The sequence below is a fragment of the Mchenga conophoros genome, linkage group LG6 (assembly GCF_057382185.1).
Source record: "Mchenga conophoros isolate Kocher_MC1m ecotype Shallow Benthic linkage group LG6, M_conophoros_male_GT1.1, whole genome shotgun sequence".
In the NCBI taxonomy this organism is placed as follows: domain Eukaryota; kingdom Metazoa; phylum Chordata; class Actinopteri; order Cichliformes; family Cichlidae; genus Mchenga; species Mchenga conophoros.
Genome location: NC_140531.1, coordinates 39,683,657 through 39,705,059, shown reverse-complemented (window position 1 = coordinate 39,705,059; position 21,403 = coordinate 39,683,657). Strand labels below are relative to the sequence as shown.

The following is a 21,403-nucleotide window of genomic DNA, read 5'->3' as shown; positions in this document are numbered from 1 at the left end:
AATATAAATGTGTTTAGAACAAGTTAGAAGAAGGTGGTCTTTTGTGCGCATTACTGACCTCTTTGTATGATGCTTCGACTCTGCCTTCTTACGCGAGCATTTCTCAGAAACCTCCACTGACGCTCCAACCTCACCTGACTCTCCAGGTCGTGCTCCTCGGGGATCTGCGAGATTGCATGAAAGAAAAGACAAAGAGAGAGAAAAAGAGATTTACAACTGCTCTCCTCATCTGGAACATTTCTACAACGATAAGCAAACAAACGAATAAAAAAATTCAGAGGGACAATATCGAATTACTGCCGCAATAAATCCATTTTTATTGAGCCTTGAACATTGACACTTTTGCTGAGTGTACATTTAAAATTTCAAAGTTGAAAACTTAATTAAATCCCCACATTCAGAGACCACTGCACCAAATAACAGATGAAACCATTATAATCCCTCCTTCGCTGATACAGCCTGGACTCTTCTCTGGATAATGGTTACTATCAATGAAAGGAAAAAAACCTTCTAGTTTCTATTCTGAGTAAAATTTAAAGAAAAAGAACAATTTTGTATATTTTCCACACCTGACGTTTTTACTTCCCTCAAGTCGAATTAATGAAAATTACAAGATAGAGTTTGCAGAAGCAATATCGTCACTTGAAATATTAATATCAACCCTGTTTTCAGTTAGATTTGTTCTCTTAACAGCTTCTGTAGTTAGCAAAGGCTCAACATTTTAGGTTTCTGTGTGCCAGATGATTAATGTAGCTCAATGCTGGTGCTATCTCTATGTCAGCAAGCTTCTGTAGTTACCTGAGACACACAGGAGTTCACAAAGTTAATTATTTTAGCAGCCAAATTATCTAATAAAAATCTAATATTAGCACAGCTATTTAGCCAAGGGTCAAAATACTACATTTTAGTGTATCCAAAGATGATTTAGTCCTCATGTCTATGCTCTTATAAAGATAATCTTATAGTAATAAATTTAATCTTAACTAGAATTTGCAGCTCATGGAGAAATTGCAGTTGGATTGTTGATACTGGTGGATTTGTCCTGTGGCTGGTTGTTGGTGTCAATAAAAAGTAGGAGGTAAATAGCTTGCTGTGTACCTAATAAAGTGACACACATTGTAAATGTTTATGTTACCCTTATGGTTACTACTTCTCAGATTTGTTTCTGAGATGAAATCATTTAATACATGGATGCAGTAGCTTGCTAACTAAGTTTGCATTAGCTGCTAGTTTAGCACTCAACCTCTCGTTCAAATATGGTCTCTGCAGACTATTAAAAACATGCTAATATTGACGGTTCAGTTCAATACAGTTTTATTTGTACAGCGTCAAATCACAACAATAGACCCTATAACAATACATACAGAGAAAAACCCAACAATCATATGACCCCTATGAGCAAGCACTTTGGTGACAGTGGGAAGGAAAAACTCAATTTTAACAGGAAGAAACCTCCAGCAGAACCAGGCTCAGGGAGGGGCGGGGCCATCTGCTGCGACCGGTTGGGGTGAGAGAACGAAGACAGGATAAAAGACGTACATAACCTACTGGTTTCAGCACGCTGCAGAAACCAGTAGGTTATGTCACAGTGGCTACCCCCATCCATCATTTATTTACACAGTATGTAGTTCCTCCTTGTGCTGGCAGGACTCAGTGCCCTGTCAGTATAGCGAGCTTTAGAGATACACATGTTCCAGTGAGGCCACTAAAACATGGACAAGATTATTATAAACCTTTTGATTGATTCGTAGTTTCTTAAATGTTAAGACTTTCCTTTCAGAATCTGTGCTCATTCCCATAAAGTTTTTCAACTTCACAGGAAAGCCTGAATCGCCTCGGTGCAATGTTAAGGGACGCTCATGCGATTACCAAGATAATGAGTCCAGGTATCAAGTTCACTTTATGTAATCACATCTCATCACATCTATTGAGCAGTGGGACAATATTAAAAGTATTAACTTTATTAAGTCTTACGTAACAAAATGGGCCCCACAGACTTTGCGCCCACTTTATTTTAAGGGAACAGAATCAATTTTTTTTTTTTTTTTTTTTTAAAACAGGACATTAAATATGCAGAGTCTAATATAAAGCAAGTCTGTGTCATTCTTCAGCGCCATGAATTAAAGTCATAAATTAAACGTTAACTGCGCGGCTGTGAATAAACAACAGAGGAAAACTGTAAATGTATGTGTGTGGTTTTAAATGTCGGGTGCCAGCGTGTGCTTATGAAGCACATTTCTACAGCAAGGCCTCCCACGCCACATGAATGCTAAACAGTCCCTACCCCACCCACCCACAAAGTTATAGTACCATGTTGCCACTGTTCCTGCAATGTCCTCGCCTGGCGTGTGTTGGCTTTTGGAGAAATAAAACACACATACTGTAACACCTCACAGCGAATAAACAGATTTGTGTCTGTGAGAAAGATGTATGTAGCGTGTGTTCAGTCAAATCATTCATATACAGGGTCTCTGGGGTTTTATGGTTTCTCAGAGGAGGCAGATTTAGAAGTCTGATGTCGACCTGTGTGGAAATCGCTGGCTGATGCTGTCGTTGCAAGGGTTGGTATGCTGCAGCGTGTCAGCTGCTAATGTAACGTATAATGAGACCCTGAGGAGTAAAAATGTGTGTGAGAGTCTCTCACACAATCTCCACACAGCTCTGCACGCTGTGCATATACAGTAAAATCGATAGTGTGTAGTGTAGAGTAAGGCCAAAGTATGTGGACAGCCAAACAGGCTGTCAACAGTCAGCAGCTAACCTGTGATTTCAGACCCGTAAACTGTACAAAAAAGATGGATGCAACCGCTGTGAGGTCACCTGCATTTTGGCCACGTCCACGTTAGTGTTTTGGTCTAATAGTGACCATATTGAGATGAAAGGATGGCGCTTGGTTACCAAACTGCATCCATTACTTTGCAGGTAACAAATTACTAGAATTGACCTCAACCAAAATTAAATCACAAACCTCTCAGATGGTCCAAACAGTAAACCAGATTATTTGTCAGAGGTTTCCATTAAACTGCTCCAAAGGGCACCAACAGCACAAACATGGCAGAGGAGGCCTGTAGAGCTGAAGCCTGGCAGAAACAGCCCCTCTCAATTAAAAACCCAAACTTTGCTTTTGGCTACAAACGGTGGACATTTTAACGGTTTAAGTTTTATGGTGACTGGCTCACTTTTGGAGCCAGCTTCAGAGGACAGTTACAGGTATTGTAGTTTTCGGCACTATCACCTTAGCCTCTTTTTTCAGCCCTTGAGGTTTCACACATTTACTTCTCATTGACATTTAGCATTGCATCTTGGGAGTGTTGAGCTGTGGGATGCGATGAACACTACTTTCTAAACTTCAAATCTGTACATCTGAAATGTTTTGGGCTATGCCAGATGAAAGATGACCAGCGTGAACAAATTGTGGTGACATTGTTGGCTGTGTCTGCAAAATGATGGTCCTATTTCTCTCAGCGGTTCAAAGCTGGATGGTATGAAAATCTTTCAATCCAAGATGGACAGACATATTTCAGGAATGCTGTCCTAATGTCTACTAATCAGGCAAACTTTCATATGGTGCAGCTAGTTTTGACCGCCTGGAGCACGTGGTGACATGGCCCTTGAAAGATTTCTCAAAATTCAGCAAATGATCAGAAAACAAATGAAGCAGCCACGTTACCAATGCTGCAGTTTCTCTATGGCAGAGATTAAAGTGGGGCACTTTTGCCTTTACAAATTTTGCTACTGAGGCTCAAAGCTGGTTACAGATAGAAGGCAACACTTGGTATAAATATGGTGTTCAGTCCTGACATTTTCATGTTGCCATGTCCTGAACTGCAGAAGTCTGGGAGGCTCAAAAATGCTGGAAAAAATAACACATTAAAACCCCCCCTTTCCCCTTTCGTTGCACTTTTTAAAGTTTCATAACTGCTCAGTGAAACGTTGTTGGTGTTTGCTAACAAGTTAGCTGCTCTAGGACTACACGACTGAGGCCTAGCTGAAACTCGTGATCACAAAATGACTTAAATAAAATTAAAATGAGCTGGAAATGTTTTTAGGTTTCAGTCTCTGCTGATTTCATCACAACCTGACCTACAGTTATTAATGCTGTCTTATGACTGTAAGCTCTCAAAAAGTTCTGTATTTGTGTTTTACAATCATCCATGATCTCTGAAAAATATGCCCCTGGGAAAAAAAAACATTAATATAATTAGGAAAAATAACACGGACATTAAAAGTGATGACTAATAAAATAGGAGTAAAACACTTCAAGACAAAAAATAATGTCAGACCCTGAACTGGACAAGCATCAGAATAAAGCTGGATTTGAGACAAAGTTAGAGTCCGAGAATAAAAATATGAGTATAATAAGTCCACACGAAGCTGTGCATGTAACCACGGCTCTTTGCTTCTCAAACAAATATGAACCTGAAGCAGAGGACGTGTCTTCTGTCTCTCATGTGAGATGTGTGGAGACAATAACACAAATATACACATTCTTCTAGTGTGCTGCTGACACAGTGATATGATAACCTGTGTGCAGACTTTGAGACACACACACATGGCTTTGTAATGGAGTTAAGTTTGATGACAGCACTCAAAATTTTGCCAACACAGCGTTATGATTTGCGGCAAAACTCCCCTTTACTCCTCCTCCTCCATCTACTCTGAGCTCGTTCACTCGCCTTCACATCCAGTCATCTCTCTGCTTTTTATCAGCCTTTGTTGCCACTCCTGGCCCCGTATTTCTTTCATCCTATTCATCCCACCACCATGCTCTTCATATTGAGTTTTCTTTCACTTTTAGCATCTCTGTTTTCCTCCTCGCCCACCTCTATTTGCCCCTCAGTGTCTGCTTTCCTTTTCAAATATTTTACTTTCATCATCTTTTATTTTTTTCTTCCTGTGTTCTTTCTCCTGTCCACCACTTTCCCCCTACAACATCTTACATGTTTTGTAAATATTTTTATTTTACTAATATCTTCTTTCTATATCAGCCATGAGCAAAAACGACCCCCTATTATTTTTCACGCACTTTGCAAAGTTTCCATTTTCTCCTCTGTTTGACCCTGGCTCTTTTTATATCGCTTTTCTTCCTGTTTAACCTACAAAAATGTGCTGACACTGTTTGCCTTTTTTCCTGGAAAAGACGACACGTTCAGGCCGTTTAAACACGCGTTAGTTTGATTTAATATTAAAGCATTTCGGTGTTACTACTGTGCCGGGTGAAAGCACTTGTCTTAATCTTAAGTTTCACTCAGGAGGATGTTACATTATGGAGCTCATTATTCAGCAAAGCCATCTCGTACAAACAGCAGGTACTTTCTCTCTCACTGTGATCGGTCCCCACCCTGCTGTTTTCCATAGGACTTCATTACTTTTTAAAATAAATCCTATAACACAGAGTTTATGTCCTCAGACAGCTCAATCTGTCCTCAAACTGTTGCAAAAAAGCACGATAAACACACACCAGTGACACAAATTCACATAAATGTGTGTAAACAGAAAATTATCTGCCATATTGTGCTGCTTTGTTGCTTAGCAACTGACTTAAGCTGATTTTAAAGTGGTAGATGGCTTAGCAGTGGAATACGGAGGAAGACAAGAAAACATTTCTAAGTTCTTGATTTGAAAATGGCGATGTCCTTTCTCCTTTTAAAGGTGCACTAAGCAGCACTTTCTCTGTATTAAAACCATTTTTTATTGTCAGTGTCTGAAAGGGGCTGAGGTCTTCCCCGACTCTCTCGTCGCCTCTAAAGGGGCGTTCCTGGGTGAAAAAACTGCTCGCAATCTGCCTGAGTTAAACTTCTCTCACCATCGAGGTGAGCGATTGGAGTGAGTACTAATTAGACAGCACTGATAGTCACTCCATTATTGATATGACAGGGTGGTAAATGCATTAGAGGCCAGAGCCCGCCATGCACACTTCACCAACCATCAGCGACATAGTGATGTGCGATGAGCCAGCCTTTTGTGGGAGAGTAAGCAAGCTGACCAGTTTGACATGTGAGGAACACAAATGATGACACTGACCTTCATGACAGGCTGAGCAAAATACTTGGCGCTCCAGTCGCACAAGCCTGTCTGGAGGGCCGGACTGATGTAGTTCCTGTGACCACCTGGTTCATCGCTGTCTTCAGCTGCCTAAAGAAAAACACAAAAAGAAAAAAAACTGTGATTTAAAGAGTTAAACGAAACAGCGAGAGAGGACAAGAGTGACTAGCAGCAGCACGGCAGGTTTCATCTTTCTCTACCTGCTCGGGTCCCTTGTCAAACATTTTGCGAGTGCGGGTAAACTGGTGTGAGTGGGGCGCCTGTCCTCCCAGCGTTGGGGTGTAAGGCGGTCGTGTGGCCGGCTGCTCCCTGGTGGGGGGTTTGGGAACGTCGTTGGTCAGACTGGAGCTGCTGGTGCTGGGCATTGGTGGAGAACCACTGAAGTAAAGGAAAAGAGGACAAGAGGATTAAGGGGTCAGTTTACGAATGCACATTTTACGTGCTTTTATTTTTAAATTAGCAGCTGTGTTACATCTAAATGTAACAGCTGCTAAATCTAACATCGCTTCTTCTGTGTTGTCTAAAGGACAGCTGCTATTTCTTTGCTTTTTCACTCATCTGTAGTCCTCCTCTGACTACTTGCACATCTATTTCTTTAATGCATGGGGGATCTCCTCTAGTATGCAAAAAATGCGCCTCTTAAACTTGAATCGTATTGGAGGACAAAGTCAAATCCTGGAAGTAGAGCCGGCTATGAATGAAGGCTGTCTTAACGTAGCCAAAAATCCCTCAGACACCTCGGGACGTTATGGTCGAACCTCAGGGCCTCTCACGGGACACGGCCTCGCTCTTCTGACCTGATGAGACACTTTCAGGCTTGGACAGTACTGAGTTTTCCCAGACTGTTCAACCCAGCTGCTGCTGCTCCTGAGAAATTTTGGTCTGATCCAGAAGCCGATGATTTGCTCTCTGCACAGGTTTGAGATAATGGTGAAACTGCAGATGTGCACATTAAAGTAGTGAGAAGGAAACTTTCAGGTTGTGTAATGTAACAGCAGCTCTGGATTTGCTGCAGAGGCGTGACGAGCGATGACCATGAAAGGGTTTGCAAAGCTGAAAGTTCTGAATTAAAGGGTGGAATCTTTCCTCTAATGCACATAGAAAACTATTTACCATGACAGAAGGGTGTTGGACGCACAAACAAACAAATTGGGAAATTATTCAATCGTGAAATCAAACAGCTCATGAATAATATTTCAATTTTAAAATGCTAATAATTATTTTTCTTCTGAATCTACACTTAATTTTGCTTGATTTTTATATTTTATCCTGGTTCATGCACCATGAATATAATTCAATATAAAATTTAAAGTAACATTTGGCCAGAATCCCATTCGCCTGCTACAAATGACGCACATCGTGATGATTAAATGCAACTTTTTTTTGCCTAACACATGATTCAAATGCTCTGGGGTTTCCGTTTAATGAGTTTTCAGTGTGTCACTGCGTTCATGCATGTGTGAGCTCCGTCCTCACCCAGCCTGGTGTATGTGCGTGCCCTTGCTGGTGGGGCTGGCCGGGGCTGACTGGGTGAGCGATCCTGAGTCCAGGATCCTCTGAGGTCTGGCATTCATCGTAGCCTGAGGGAGAAAAAAAAAAAGGTCTGTTTATTCTTGTTTCTGAAGATGATCACATTTGGATTTATAGTTTGAAATTATGATATTTCTTCCCAGATTTTTCAAAAGCTTTCAGAGACAAATATGCAGAAGTGTCTAGATCAGAAACGAGCCCAAAAATCTGGATAATCTTCCTGCTGTAACTGCATAAAAAGTGCAGGACTTCACAAAGTTTGCTAAATTTCCACAGGTTTATCCCATTAAGTGAGCAGGTAATATAACCTCTTCATTGTGAGTTGTCTAATGGCTGCACACGAGGGAGGGGCAAACTTAATAAAGACAATAGAGGCAAAGCATCGCTGATGAATAGCAGAGCTGTTGTTTACTCGAGCCAGGTGGGGAGAGAACTGTGTGCAGCGTAAATCCAGTTAACACAAGCAAACACATTTTACTACCTTTGATTTGATTTCTATGCTAATTGCAGTGAGCATCTTTTGCTTCTGTGTGCGTCTGAAAGGCTGAGAGCGAGGCAGGAAAGTTTTTAATGCAAAGACCGGGCCCATAAAAACGGCTGCATCTGTGAGGGGGACGAGACATCAGCTATGAGGGTTAGCTGTTGGCGCTTCATTAGGAGGCAAGTCAAATGAAAGAAAACAGCAGTAAAAACAGCTGGAACAATTATTATGGAAAAAGCCAGATCACTAATGAAAGCAGCTTTTCCACTCATGCACAACAAGATCAATATGATGGGACGGGGCACAAAAGGAAAAGCAGATAAGGAACTAAAGGACGCGCTTATGTCTTTTGCAGAAATTGTGGGATGGATGTGTGACACAAAGGAGAAGCGCATGTTGAGGAGGGCAGCGGTAAGCACACAAACAACAGGAAACCTGAACTGCACAAACAAAAGGTCTTTGAAACAAAAAGCATCAGGGCGGAAGAGCGTTTCCACTCAGTGAAGTAACATGCTCATGGATTATTCATCGGTGTTTGCTGATCGTCAACATGTGGCAAACAAACCAGACGCTAACGCGGGAGAGACATGCAAAACTGCAGCTTTAGCGGGAACCTGGGCTGGAACTGGTGCTAGCAGCTGCACTACTCCACGCAGGGAAACAGGCTCGTTCTCCGACTTCAACCCACTTCCCCACACTTCCTCTATCATTAATTGGCTGGAAAGCGAGTCAACTGCGCAAACACATTAGTCAGAGGCTGTCGAAGGATACAGCTGTGGAAGCGGATGACAGCTCAGGGAAAAAAAGAAAAGTCTGAATAATCCTGGTAAATTATGTAGAGCTTTCTTACTGCTGGAGAAAGCACCCGACATCGCTGTGACATGTGATGATGAGATCGAACAGCTGAAGGTGATTGAGGGTAATTGAGAGAATTCTTCCATTCAATTGAGGTTTATTTCTATAGCGCCAAATCAAAACTACAGTCACCTCCAGGTGCTCTACACCGTAGGGTAAAGACTCCAACAATCACACGACCACTGGCAGGAAGGAGAAACCTCCATTTAAAAGAACCAGCTCAGAGGTGGCTCAGAGGCAGATAGAGGTGCTGCTATCTGCGGCATCTGTGGTCTATACACATGTGGTGAGCAGAGAAGCAGTACTCGCATTAAATCCCTCCTCCTGAGGGATTTAATGCCCCAGCCTGAGCCGACTGCAGCATAACTAAGGGAAAGTTCAGGGTCCTTTTTTAATCCAGCCCGAATTTACGCTTTATCAAAAGGTTTCAAGTCTAATCTTAAAAAACTAGTATGTCTGTCTCCTGACTGCAAACTGGAGCTGAAAGCTCCGCCTCTCATTCTACTCCAAGTGTAAGCCAACCAGCAGTCTGAGAGTGAAGCGCTCTGCTGGGCTTACATGGTGCAATGAGGTCATTGAGCTAAGATGGGGCCTGATTTTTCAAGACCTTGTAGATGAGGAGAAACTTTAAATTAAACTGTTTTTCACAGTAAAGATGATGTTTGGGGGCTTCATTGAGAACCTTAAGTTCTTAACCATAATCTATCTTCTTCTGCTTATCCGGGGCCGGGTTGTGGGGGCAGAGCCTAAGCAGAGAAGCCCAGACCTCCATCTTCCTGGCAACCTCCTCCAGCTTGTCCAAGGCGTTCCCCGGCCAGCCGAGAGTTATAATCTCTCCAGCGTGTCCTGGGTCTGTCCCGGGGCCTCCTCCCGGTGGGACATGCCCAGAACACCTCAGCCATGAGGCGTCCTTCTCAGATGCCCGAACCACCTCAACTGGCTGCTTTCGATGTGGAGGAGCAGCGGCTCTACTCTGAGCCCCTCCCGAATGGTCGAACTTCTCATCCTCTCTCTCTCTTAACCAATAATCTCCTTTCAATACAGGCAAACAACTGGGAGATAAGGGCGGTGTTGGATAGTAAATCTTTGCCATTCAAACATAAAAAAAACCTCTGGATTTGTTTCAGATGGATGTGATCCAACTTTATTAGTGACACATCTGTGAAAACGACTGGATGCACCTGAATAAAAGAATCACAATGTGTTCAAAATGTATATACTATTAAAAATCTCCAAGAGTCCCAGCATCAGACAGCAACACTGGACTATAAAAAAAGCATTTAGAGCCTTAATCATCTTGGAAGAAAGTACATTTTAATTAGCTCCTGACCTTGTTTCGCTTTGTTACGAATCAATAACATTTGACATTTAAAATCTTAATTAAAAGAGCCGTTAGCACTTGTGAACTTGAATGAGGGTTCTTAAAATAAGAAGCTGTTGCCGAGCTCTTTGAGAGAGAGGGAAAAATAAAAAAGACCGTTAACACCACTGTTTAAAATGTGCACTCATGATATCGTTATAGTCCAGAACAGTATTTTGCTCCTTCAAATTCTGCATCAAACGCTAAGATCAAATCCTCTTTAATGTCTGTTTTCTATCCTTCTCCTCATTGGAATAAATTACGTTTAAATATTTGGCCGTCATCGTTTTATTTATTTACAAAATACTTTGTTTTTCATCCCAAATCAAAGTACTTGTGCTTATTCTGTTTAAGGTCTTGTTTTTTCGTAGTCTTTCTCGTCTTTGTTGTGATATTTTGTTACATTTTTGTACAGTTCTGTCATTTGTTCTAAGAACATTTGTTTGAGTCCTATTTACAAGCAGATGTTACATAGAGATATAATACATTTATTAATCTATAACAACTTGAAAGGAAGCCATCCTTAGACAATTCAATTCAATGTTATTTACATACTACAGATACAACATATGTCTGAGAAAGTAACATATTACAAACAAAATCCCAGTGATCAGAGGACCCGAATTAACAATCACTCGGTGATGGTGGAGAAGAAGAACTTCCTTTGACCAGGAAGAAACCCCCAACAGAACGAGGTGTGGGGAGAGAAAACCTTCAGCCAAGACCAGCTGAAGGTTGAAGGAAAAGAGAAGACTTAAAATTCATGAAAAGGAGCGTCAAGAGACCACGAACAAGGAAAATATGATCTCGCTTTCCAGTTCCTGTTCTTGCTGCAACTGAGGGCTTTTCACTGAGCTTTTAAGACTGCAAAACAAGGAATTACATTACGAGTAACAACACACAACCTCGTTTCTGAGCATCACTCTGAGACTGCTTCTATTTCTGACAAAGCCGCACAAACTGATGGGGCGTCCTGCACATTTGTTTAATGTGTGAGTGAAAGGACATGCCCTGGCTACTGCAGGGGACCCGATATTATGATATATTATTAACTATTTGCTGATATCTCAGTATTGGAATTTAAAGAAGAGAAACAACGTTCAACTTGTGAGGACGCGGCTTCCCTGTTGGCCACATGTGTTTGGAAAGCCACAAACAAAACAAGCAGCCGATCTGTGCAGAGTCAGGATTGGGTACATGAGTAAATAAATAACTACAAACAACTATATTAGTCAGACTCTGTGGGTTTAAAAATTGAGCCTGTGCAACTCTGTAAATCAAGTCTCAAGTTCACAGCTTGAAAGATTAACATGACTGATGATGATTAACCCTCTAAACGTGTCGCAAAAGTGTCCTGAGCAGGTGCAGGGCACGACTGAATCCTGTCTCCTTCCATTCAAGGCGTCTTCCTTGTTCTCTTATGTTGCTTGTCAGGGACCTAATCTTTATAAATATGACACCACTGTTTGTTAAATTGACTTGAGTGTGCAGGTCCACAATAACTCATGCTCCAAAAATGTGTTATGGTGCTGGCAGAAGAAAACGTCTATTGCATTATATTGTTAATGGCGTCCTGTTCTTTGTTTTATTGCAGCTGAGACGGAAGCCTCGATGCAGAGATGCTGCCTGTGTGAAGGTAACAGAGGGAACAATTGGTGTTGGTGGTGGAAAACACAAGAAATCCTGCCCGAGGCTTAGGATGGGTGGTGGAGTATAGTGGTTATTATAGCTCCTTAAGTTACGGCAGCCTCTTTGCTCTGCTGCGCTCTGCCAAGCCTCGGGGAGTCATTGGCCCTTAATTGCATTTGCACAAAAGTAATGGCCTTTCGGAGGAAGCAAATGCCAGTGGGAGGGAGGGGCATGTATGCTGGAAGCTGATCTTTTTCACTGTATAACCATGAGGTGAAAAAGAACTGATATACGGGGATACAGAGACAAAAAGTCAATTATAATATCCTCATTATATTAGACTCCAGAAAATGAGATGATACTCAGTTTTAAGAATTACTTATAACGTGGACAGCGGGAAAAGGAAGAAAAGGCTCAAACCTTAAATTCAAAATGCAGTAAGCAAAAGCTGTAAAACTAATTTCCCCGCTCTTTCTTGAATGCTTGTCAGTGATACACAGACGCCTTTTTGAGAAACAATCAGCAACCTGAAGAGCTGAAAAACGAAGCGGATGCAGTTCCTCTAATGGCCACATGAGGGCGGCTCTAAAAGGAAGTCAATCCATTTAGATCATGATAAAAAAGGCCCAACATTACCGCTTTAGATTTTTAACAGCCTCAATACTTATTCTATGGGTATTTTACATTAAATTAAGGCACATTATTATTTATTGGACAAATTCATTAAAAATTCTCCAAAAAGCACCGAAACCACAAACACGGAGTTCAGCGACTCGATTGGTGGCTACAGCTACCTGTGCAGGCAAAGCACACACACCTCTAATAATGCCCAGCGCCAATTCACAGGTGTCTTTGTCGATGTTTGTATTCAATCTATGGATGAATACGTTATCCAAGCTTGCAAGCATTAGCTTACTGCTAATTACAACATAGCAACCATCAAAATGCTAACACTGAGGCTTCAGAAAGGGACTCCACAACCAACTATGCTACAGTCACACTGGGGGGGGAAAAAAAAAAAAAAAAAAAAAACAGTGCTTGGGAACTGAATGCAGCAAGACCAAAATAAGTGTGACCACGTAAAGTGAACATGAAATCAGTCTGTTGCCATTTTCAAAGCAGGTCTGGTGCATCAAAACGGCGACAAACCAGCATGAAGATGGAGTCAGTCAAAGCACAAAATTATAAAATATTTCTATTTTCTTGCTGCTTGGCCTAATAATTTTTTTTAAGGACTGTATATTGGAACCAGGATAAACCTGCTTAGCAACCACCCTATTGCAGAGTCGCATCCCAGTCCAACTGGCTGTAAGGTGTCAGCAACCTGTCTGCTGTTGTTTGCAAACCATTATCGACCAGTGAATGAAGTCAGTCTGAGTCATCTGCACTTGTTTGGAGAAACGCTGGGTTCTATTAGACAACTTGTGTAATCATCTTGTGATCAAAAGCAGTAGCCCGGTTCCCACAAATACTTGCAATCTGTTTCCAAACATAAACTAATTCACTGCAGTTGCCGGGAAACCACAGGTCAGGTTTTACTTCCTACTCAAGAGAAGGTTGTTATCCTGTTCTTGCTCTGGTGTGACTGAGCCAAATGAAAGTCAGTCTTTAATACACAGTTTGTGATAAAAGCTTTAAAGACCCGAACATAACGCACCTTGTATGCTATGCTATTGAGGACCTTCATGGCCAGATCTGACACTTCAGGAAAAGGGTCTGCAGCCAGATGAAGCAGCACTCTCCAGATCTGAGTGTAAACACTGTTGAAGGACACGCCTAGAAGAGACAAATAAAACGAGAAAATTCAGCTTGGAAGCAAAGTTTTAAACAACGGACACAAATCACACACATTGAGAAAATTAACACACGTACAAAACACCCACAAACTCATACTGTACACCTCACTCTGATGTAGATCTTATAATTCACTTCATGTTCATTACAAGAAGAGCTAAGTGCTCATCTCATTAGCTTCATGCTACCCTCTCCGGTCATTTACCTCTCCTGCAGTTATAGGTTTTTTTGGCTGGCAGAGGGAAACGGACCTCTGGTGTAAGCTAATGTACACAATTAATCAACGCACAACACACACGCGCAACAAACAGCTGGCTCTCCGCATCCACCGGAGCTCCACTGCCGAGAACTGTTGCTGTTATCATGAATACAAATGAACAAACATTTCCTGTTGTCAAGGTGTTTTTGTTCTCTCGTCATTATTCTTTTCTTCTGCATCGACTTTGCAGCGAATGTGACAATTTGCTGATTTTCTCTGAAGCTTGTTTGTTGTTCTTTGAACTTTCTCCTCCTTCTGTCATTTTCACAAGAGTTTCTTGCTGACAACAGTTTGTTTGGAGGCACCACCAGCCTGTTGTGTCTCTTTGTGTTAGAATGAACTCTTTTTCTTATTCAAACTCACCCTAGATTGTGAGCCTTTACTTGCTCCTGCATGTTTTCCTTACTTAGCCCTCTTCCTGCTGCAGCCCCTTTTCTACTCTAGCTCCATCTAAAAGTCTTTCAGTCCGTCAGCTTCAATCTGCCGTCTTTCTCAGTGTCAGGCACCGGGACACTTGGCAGTCCCCAGCTGTTGCAGTTTCTCATTTTGAATTGATTATTCCCTCCTTCTTCTCAGATCTCTCCGACTATGAAGGCAGCCGTGCAAATTTGACCTCTAAGGATGACCGCTGTCACGCTCTACCCTGCCCAAATCTCCACTTTTCTAAAAATCCAGGATTTATAAACCCTGAGAGGTAACGAGAACGACTGAAGTCTGGACCCACTAACTGAGACTCCCTGCCAGAAAGTGCTTCAAACAAGGGAGACAAAAAGGGCAACCGCTCCCCCCAAAAATGGAGGAAGACAGAAGGCAGCAACTAGGGGATGGATGCAATATGAAAGATGTGGTGTCGGCGCAGCGAATCCCAAACAGAGTGCAGAAGGAGGGAAAAAGAGAACAGAGATGGATCATACATTTCAGAAGCCTCTGTGCTCTGACATATGACAGAGAGTGATCAAAAAGGCAAGATATAAAGAGAGAAGACAAAGAATAAGTAAGAAAAAAAAGCATCCTGAACAAGGACGGAGAGATGAAGTGACGGAGAGAGCAAGAGTGACTGCGGGAGGAAGAGAGCGAGGGAGTTAAAGAGGTGATTAGACTGCAGCCTGAGGGCCAGGATATGATTAGCGACAGCTAGCCAGCGTGCTAGCTGCTGCAGTAAACAGCCACTTGATAAATGTGAAATAGGGTTCCTCTCCCATTTAACTGCTGCGCACAAATTACCAGTGCACCATCCCTACACAGTCCACATGAAAGAACGTGACGGTGAATATCATTCACTGGCTGAGCGCTGCAGCACAGCCGTGTCCTGACGTGACACTCGTGTCGTCCCAAGTCTTGTGCAGAGAGAAACGGATGTACAGTAGTAAAGATGTTAACCGCTGGCTAAATGAACCACTGCATCATTTTTTTATAGCCTCCACCAATTCTTGCAGATGACATAAATCACTTTTAACACTGCATATCATTTTTTGGGAGATTTAAACGGCTGAAACATAAAAAGTACATCAGAATGTCTGAAAGCAGTGAAGGACCTCGTGTGTGTAAAATATATTTTTAATATATTTCGAGCGAGAGGTAAGCAGTGTAAGCAGCCCCAAATCATACCTGAGGTGCTCTTTAAATGTGAGACTGCCTCAAACACACTGACAAAAGTGAATTTAAGCTTCTGATGTAACAAATTTGAAAGTTGGCCCAGGCAGACTAAAAGTCTGCATTAGTCATGGCCTACCTTAGATGCACAGCTTCACAGCTTTAGTCTGGAATGAAAATATCAGCGCGGTTCACAGACTGTGAACCTTACTGACTTTTGTATATTAGCTTTTTTAGCACCATCACAAAGATAAAACAGTTGATGTTGTCTTTGTCAGCTGCTAGATGGATGGACGTGGTGCAGCTATTAAGGGTCGTTAGAGGGCGAATGGCTGTAACGGCTGAAATAAATACTGCATCCAAAAGGAAGTAACCTTTGTGGACAGAACTTAACCACGGAAAGGGCTTTGTCCACCTTCGTGGTTACAAGATCAGTTTTTTGCAGATGATGTGGGCTGCTGCCCTCTAGGTGACCTTTCACCATGAGGTTTGGATGAAAGCTGAGCAATTCTAAATTTGAAACCTGCTTTGAATTGGGGATTAAATGTTGCATATGGTGGAGTTAAAGCACCTCAGGGCGCAGTTCAGAGTGGAGGAGGTGGTTGACAAGTGGACTGCTGTACCAGTCTGTTGTGTTGCAGCTTATCAATCTAAGCTCACCCTGTAAACAAGAGGCAGACACGACAATCCTCAACAGTGCGTCTGGGTTTGTGTTTAGAGGTGAGGTTAAATGCTAAGTCAGACAAGGGGAGCTCAGAGCAGAGCTGCAGATTTTATGCATGGACAGGATGGCTCCAAGGTGAGGTGTCTTAGAAACGTCCACCTGAGAGAAGACCTCTGAACAGACCCGTGTGGCCTGCCTGGGAGTGCCTCAGTATTCCTGGAGAAGGGAGGGAGGCGGTAGTAAGGACCGTACAGCTCTGCTTCAACTGTGACCCACACTCAGAGAAGCAGTACTGCATGTATGACTGCATGTATAGATGCCACAAGCTGCAAATGCGCAATATGCATCTAGTTTCAGTACTGTATCGTGTTTTATAAAGATATTTTACATAAGCCGTGTGTCGCCGTTTTCTTCAGATTACTCAACAACAACATTCAGCACTAAATTGAGGAACGATAAATCAGGCAGACACCTAAAAACCTTACATCCCAAAACAGTGTCCTCCAAGCACAACATCAAAGACTTTTTTATGTTACTGAAAACAAAAGATTAAAAACAATCTCTGAACCTCGGCTGAAGCCATATTAGATATTTATGCCTTACAAATGAACCTCCCAGCTTGGGGGTAATTATAATAACAAATAGTAAGTCCATCAATCAGTGCTCTGACCCTGGCCCACAGCACACTTTTATTACCCTGTTGGTTTTGTGCAGGCAGACTCCTGCAGCTGCTGCATTCAGCATTGAAATCTGTTCCAAAATGCTGGCCTATAATACACGTACCCTCTCAACATTTCTTTGTTTGCAGATAGATGAGATAAATCGGTGAATGCATGCTGCTGTTTACCACAAAGTGAGAAACAAGTTAATGCTTTTTGTTTCCAGTTGAGATGAAAAAGCAAGCCCCAAGGGTCTTATGAAAGCAACTTCAAACCAAACAAAGGATGGAAAAGAATAAGAACAAATAAATCAGAACGGCAATTGAAGTCTCAAATGAGTTAGATAACTGAATCTAAGTGACAAAAGAAATGCAAGAGGCAAAAGCAAATCTAATTCTACACAAATCTGCACTCAGGTAAGCATTTTAGCCCTTTCTTCGTGTCCCAGAAACATCCATTCATCTTCTCTGCCCACTGTGAGAGAAGGCGTTTATACTGGCTCGCTGAGGGGAGTGTTTGGACTCTGCTCAGCTGTGCTGGGGGAACCGTTTAGTGGGTGAGACCCCAATATGTTTATTTATTTAATAACCCATTTACATGGACGGGAAGCTCACGCCAGCAGTGCACGTTGAAAAACGTTTCAATGGGCATCAAATTTTAGATTTGTCAGACTAAAGGGTAAAGAGAGCGAACACTGCCAACGTGTTTTTAATGATTTTCTTCATCAAACATTAATTTCCAAGCTTTGGTTTCCTATTGTGTCTGCGCTATTAAAAACAAAAAAACATGAAAAAACTCTGAAAATCCCACCAGAACAGCTGGAAGGCCCTGATGAATTTGACTTCAGGTTTCTGGATTAGCCGAGAAATCCCTGAAGTTTCTTTTAGAGAGCAGAAAAAAGCCAGAACAATGTGTGTCTTACAGAATAACTCAAATGTGCGTTTGAGCAGGTCTCTGTGCACATTTACACAGTTAAAATAGAGAAGACACTGGTTTGCTTTCTCCTCAGAGGACCGATATGAAAATAACTAAAACAAAGCCAACTTTTATTACAATACCTCAAACTACTTTCACGGCAACTTGAATGTATTCTTCAGAGCTCAATTTTACATTTTTGCTGTGTTAAAAGCATTAACTGAGATGTGATGGGGCAGCTGGGAGATTAAGAAAGGTTTCCAAGTTAAAATTTAACATTAAAAAAGGAAAAAAGAGGGAGAGGGAATCCTGAGTTTCACTTTCCTCTTTCTTGTGGGGGTGGAAGTGAGTTAATAGTTGTTCTGCTCACACACAAACTGCCTGTCAGGGCGCATGGCGCAGCCCGCCAATCACCTGCGAGCAGCAGTAAGTGAACAGGGGCGACTTCGGTGTGTATCAGGAAAAGCACTTTAATGTCCCAGCCCCCCGCTCCCTTCTATGGTGTCCTTTACACATCTGCAAACCTTTACACTTGCTCTATTCTTGGATTTGGAGCTTTTCCGTCTGTGGCCTTGTTTCAGGGTTACTCTACTGAGGCCTCTTCCCTTCACCTTCTTCAGGTCATTTATTTCCTTCTATTTTTCTCTCACGCACAGCCCCCTGAGGATTGCTGCTCACGTGATGGAAAATATTGCAACACTGTCCCTGCTGCTGACTGCATCATCCAGCAGGGTTACAGCTGCATTAGTCATGCTAATGAATGTCTCCAGATACAGCCGACACACAGTTAGCAAAGCTTATATACAATGAAATAATGAATAAAACAATGATTTTCTACATGCCCTTTGTCTCCGGTTCTGTTCATAATTTTTATGGACAGGATTTCTAGGCGCAGCCAAGTGGCGGAGGGCTTTCGCTTTGGTGGCCTCAGAATCTCATCTCTGCTTTTCGCGGATGATGTGGTTCTGTTGGCTTCATCGGGTGAGGGCCTCCAGCTCACACTGGAACTGTTCGCAGCCGAGTGTGAAGCAGCGGGAATGAGGATCAGCACCTCCAAATCTGAGGCGATGGTTCTCAGCCACAAAAAGGTGGAGTGCCCACTCCGGGTCGGGGATGAGTTCCTGCTCCAAGTGGAGGAGTTCAAGTATCTCGGGGTCTTGTTCGCGAGTGATGGGAGAAGGGAGCCGGAGATCGACAGACGGATTGGGGCTGCAGCTGCAGTAATGCGGACGCTGCACCGGTCCGTCGTGGTGAAGAGGGAGCTGAGTGTAAAAGCGAAGCTCTCAATTTACCGGTCGATCTACGTCCCTACCCTCACCTATGGCCACGAGCTGTGGGTAGTGACCGAAAGAACGAGATCGCGGATACAAGCGGCAGAAATGAGCTTCCTCCGAAGGGTGGCTGGCCTCTCCCTTAGAGATAGGGTGAGAAGTTCGGCCATCCGGGAGGGGCTCAGAGTAGAGCTGCTGCTTCTCCACATCGAAAGGAGCCAGCTGAGGTGGTTCAGGCATCTGACAAGGATGCCTCCTGGGCGCCTCCTGGGTGAGGTGTTCCAGGCATGTCCCACCGGGAGGAGGCCCCGGGGCAGACCCAGGACACGCTGGAGAGATTATATCTCTCGGCTGGCCTGGGAACGCCTTGGTGTTCCCCCGGATAAGCTGGAGGAGGTGGCTGGGGAGAGGGAGGTCTGGGCCTCTTTGCTTAGGCTGCTGCCCCAGCGACCTGGCCCCGGATAAAGCGGATCAAGATGGATGGATGATTTTCCAAAATAAGATGCTCATTTTCAAAACCAACAGCCCATCTCAACAGCCCATCTTAAAGGTAAACTAATTTGCTTTGAGACATCATAATAGAGCTCTATAAACTTAAAACAACCCATCTGAATGTTAAATGATTGTGAAATTGATATAGGTTAGCATGCTACTGTTGCATGTTGTTCCTCCACCTGTATCTACTGACTATTTCTTTGCTAGCAATAGAACAGATTGCGTATTAAGCGAGCTGACACCACACCGTCAGCTTACATGTTATTAGCTATTAGTTGCTTTGCCTGTGAATATAGCTGTTAGTGGTCGGTGCTCTTATCAAGATATTAAATAAATCTGGGTTTAGAATAGTGCATAGCTGCTGTTATATAATGTTTGTTTACCTTGTGCATGCTGCTTCTTAAATCATCTGTGGTTTTGTAAATGCAAGTGTTGCTAAAGACGGTTATTGTGGCAGATGAGGTTTTGACTTCGATAGTAAATGACAGTATGCATGTGTGTGTCTAGCCTATATTTTCTGCATGTTTTATACCAAAATCTTTAAAAAAAAACACAAAAAAAACAAACCTACATTTCATAGTTTGAAAAACGCTTTTTGCTCTCTTCAAAAAAAAAAAAAAAAAAAAAAAAATTCTCTTCGAGACACAGGACTTTTGGCAGCGGTGTTTCCTGGTTGAAGAATCACTGCTACTGAGCTGAACAGTTTCCTTTTACATCATATGACTGGGCTGCAGCAGGACAGTCCCCTGATAGAGAAAGAGCGAGCTCTGGGTCTTACTGGTGCCCGAGTCAGTGGCTTGAATTGATATGGCTTGGGACCACCATGGTCCTCCACCACATTAATGTCTGCTTCAAGGGATCCTGGAGGGGAAAAGTCATCAACTTCAAAAGAGCCCCCGGGGTCAGAGCTGCCCGGTGCTTCTGTGTCGCTCTCCATTCTTCTCTGGCCTGAGGATCAGTGAGTAACACCTGCCTCACACATCTCACGTCCTCAGTGCCTCCTCAGGGTCGTTCTCTACCCTTGCACACTTTAAGTATTTTTCAACGAAGGGCCAGCTCTGTTCTAGGATGCCCTCTGGACCCAGTGGAGGTGGTGAGTGACAGGAGAACGGCGGCTAAGCTGTCATCCCTGATGGACAACATCTCCCACCCCATGCAGCAGACTGTGACAGCACTGAGCAGCTCCTTCAGTGGGAGACTGCGGCACCCACGGTGTGGGACAGAGAGATTTCGCAGGTCTTTCCTCCCCACTGCTGTCAGACTCCATAATAAAGACTTTAACTGATCAAGCACACACATCCATACATATGCAATAATACTAAGTGCAATAATCCTTTCTGTCATCGTTGTATTTTTACTCAGTTGTATATAGTATTTGTATTTGTATTCTATTTTTATCTTATTGTATATTTATTTTATTTTATTCTATTGTATATAGTATTTTATTTTATTCTACTGTATATAGTATTTTATTTTATTCTATTCTGTACAGTTGTGTACTGTATTTATTCTTATTGTATTCTAATTTTTGCCTCATAACTTTTGCACTGTCCACTTCCTGCTGTGACAAAACAAATTTCCCACGTGTGGGACTAATAAAGGTTATCTTATCTTATCTTATCTTATCTTATCTTATCTTAACATTTACTTGTAGGAAACCACAGACAGAACTCGGGTAGTACTGGACATTGGTTACCTATGAGGGAGTTCAGAGAAGAATACGAGGACACCCGTCGCATTTTGTCGATGGTTTCAAAAGAGAGGATGTACTCGTCGTTGTCAGGACTCCCCAGGGTGCTGCTGGCACTGCTGCTGGTGCTCAAGTTACCAGGAGAGAAGGCTGCTGGTCCACC

The 21,403-nt window shown here is 42.7% G+C and overlaps 1 protein-coding gene across 4 annotated transcripts in view; it reads right to left on the bottom strand.

Moving 5' to 3' along the window:
* The window catches only part of rptor (regulatory associated protein of MTOR, complex 1), a 208,250-nt gene that overhangs the window by 23,236 nt on the left and 163,611 nt on the right, over positions 1 to 21,403 (bottom strand). For all 4 annotated transcript variants that reach the window (XM_085278008.1, XM_085278009.1, XM_085278006.1 and 1 more), the window contains 6 exons: positions 21,247 to 21,402; positions 13,558 to 13,676; positions 7,522 to 7,625; positions 6,246 to 6,423; positions 6,025 to 6,135; positions 59 to 164 (listed from right to left, as the gene is read on the bottom strand). In XM_085278008.1, coding sequence (XP_085134134.1) covers positions 59 to 164; positions 6,025 to 6,135; positions 6,246 to 6,423; positions 7,522 to 7,625; positions 13,558 to 13,676; positions 21,247 to 21,402 — 774 coding nt within the window. The remainder of the gene's footprint in view (positions 1 to 58; positions 165 to 6,024; positions 6,136 to 6,245; positions 6,424 to 7,521; positions 7,626 to 13,557; positions 13,677 to 21,246; position 21,403) is intronic.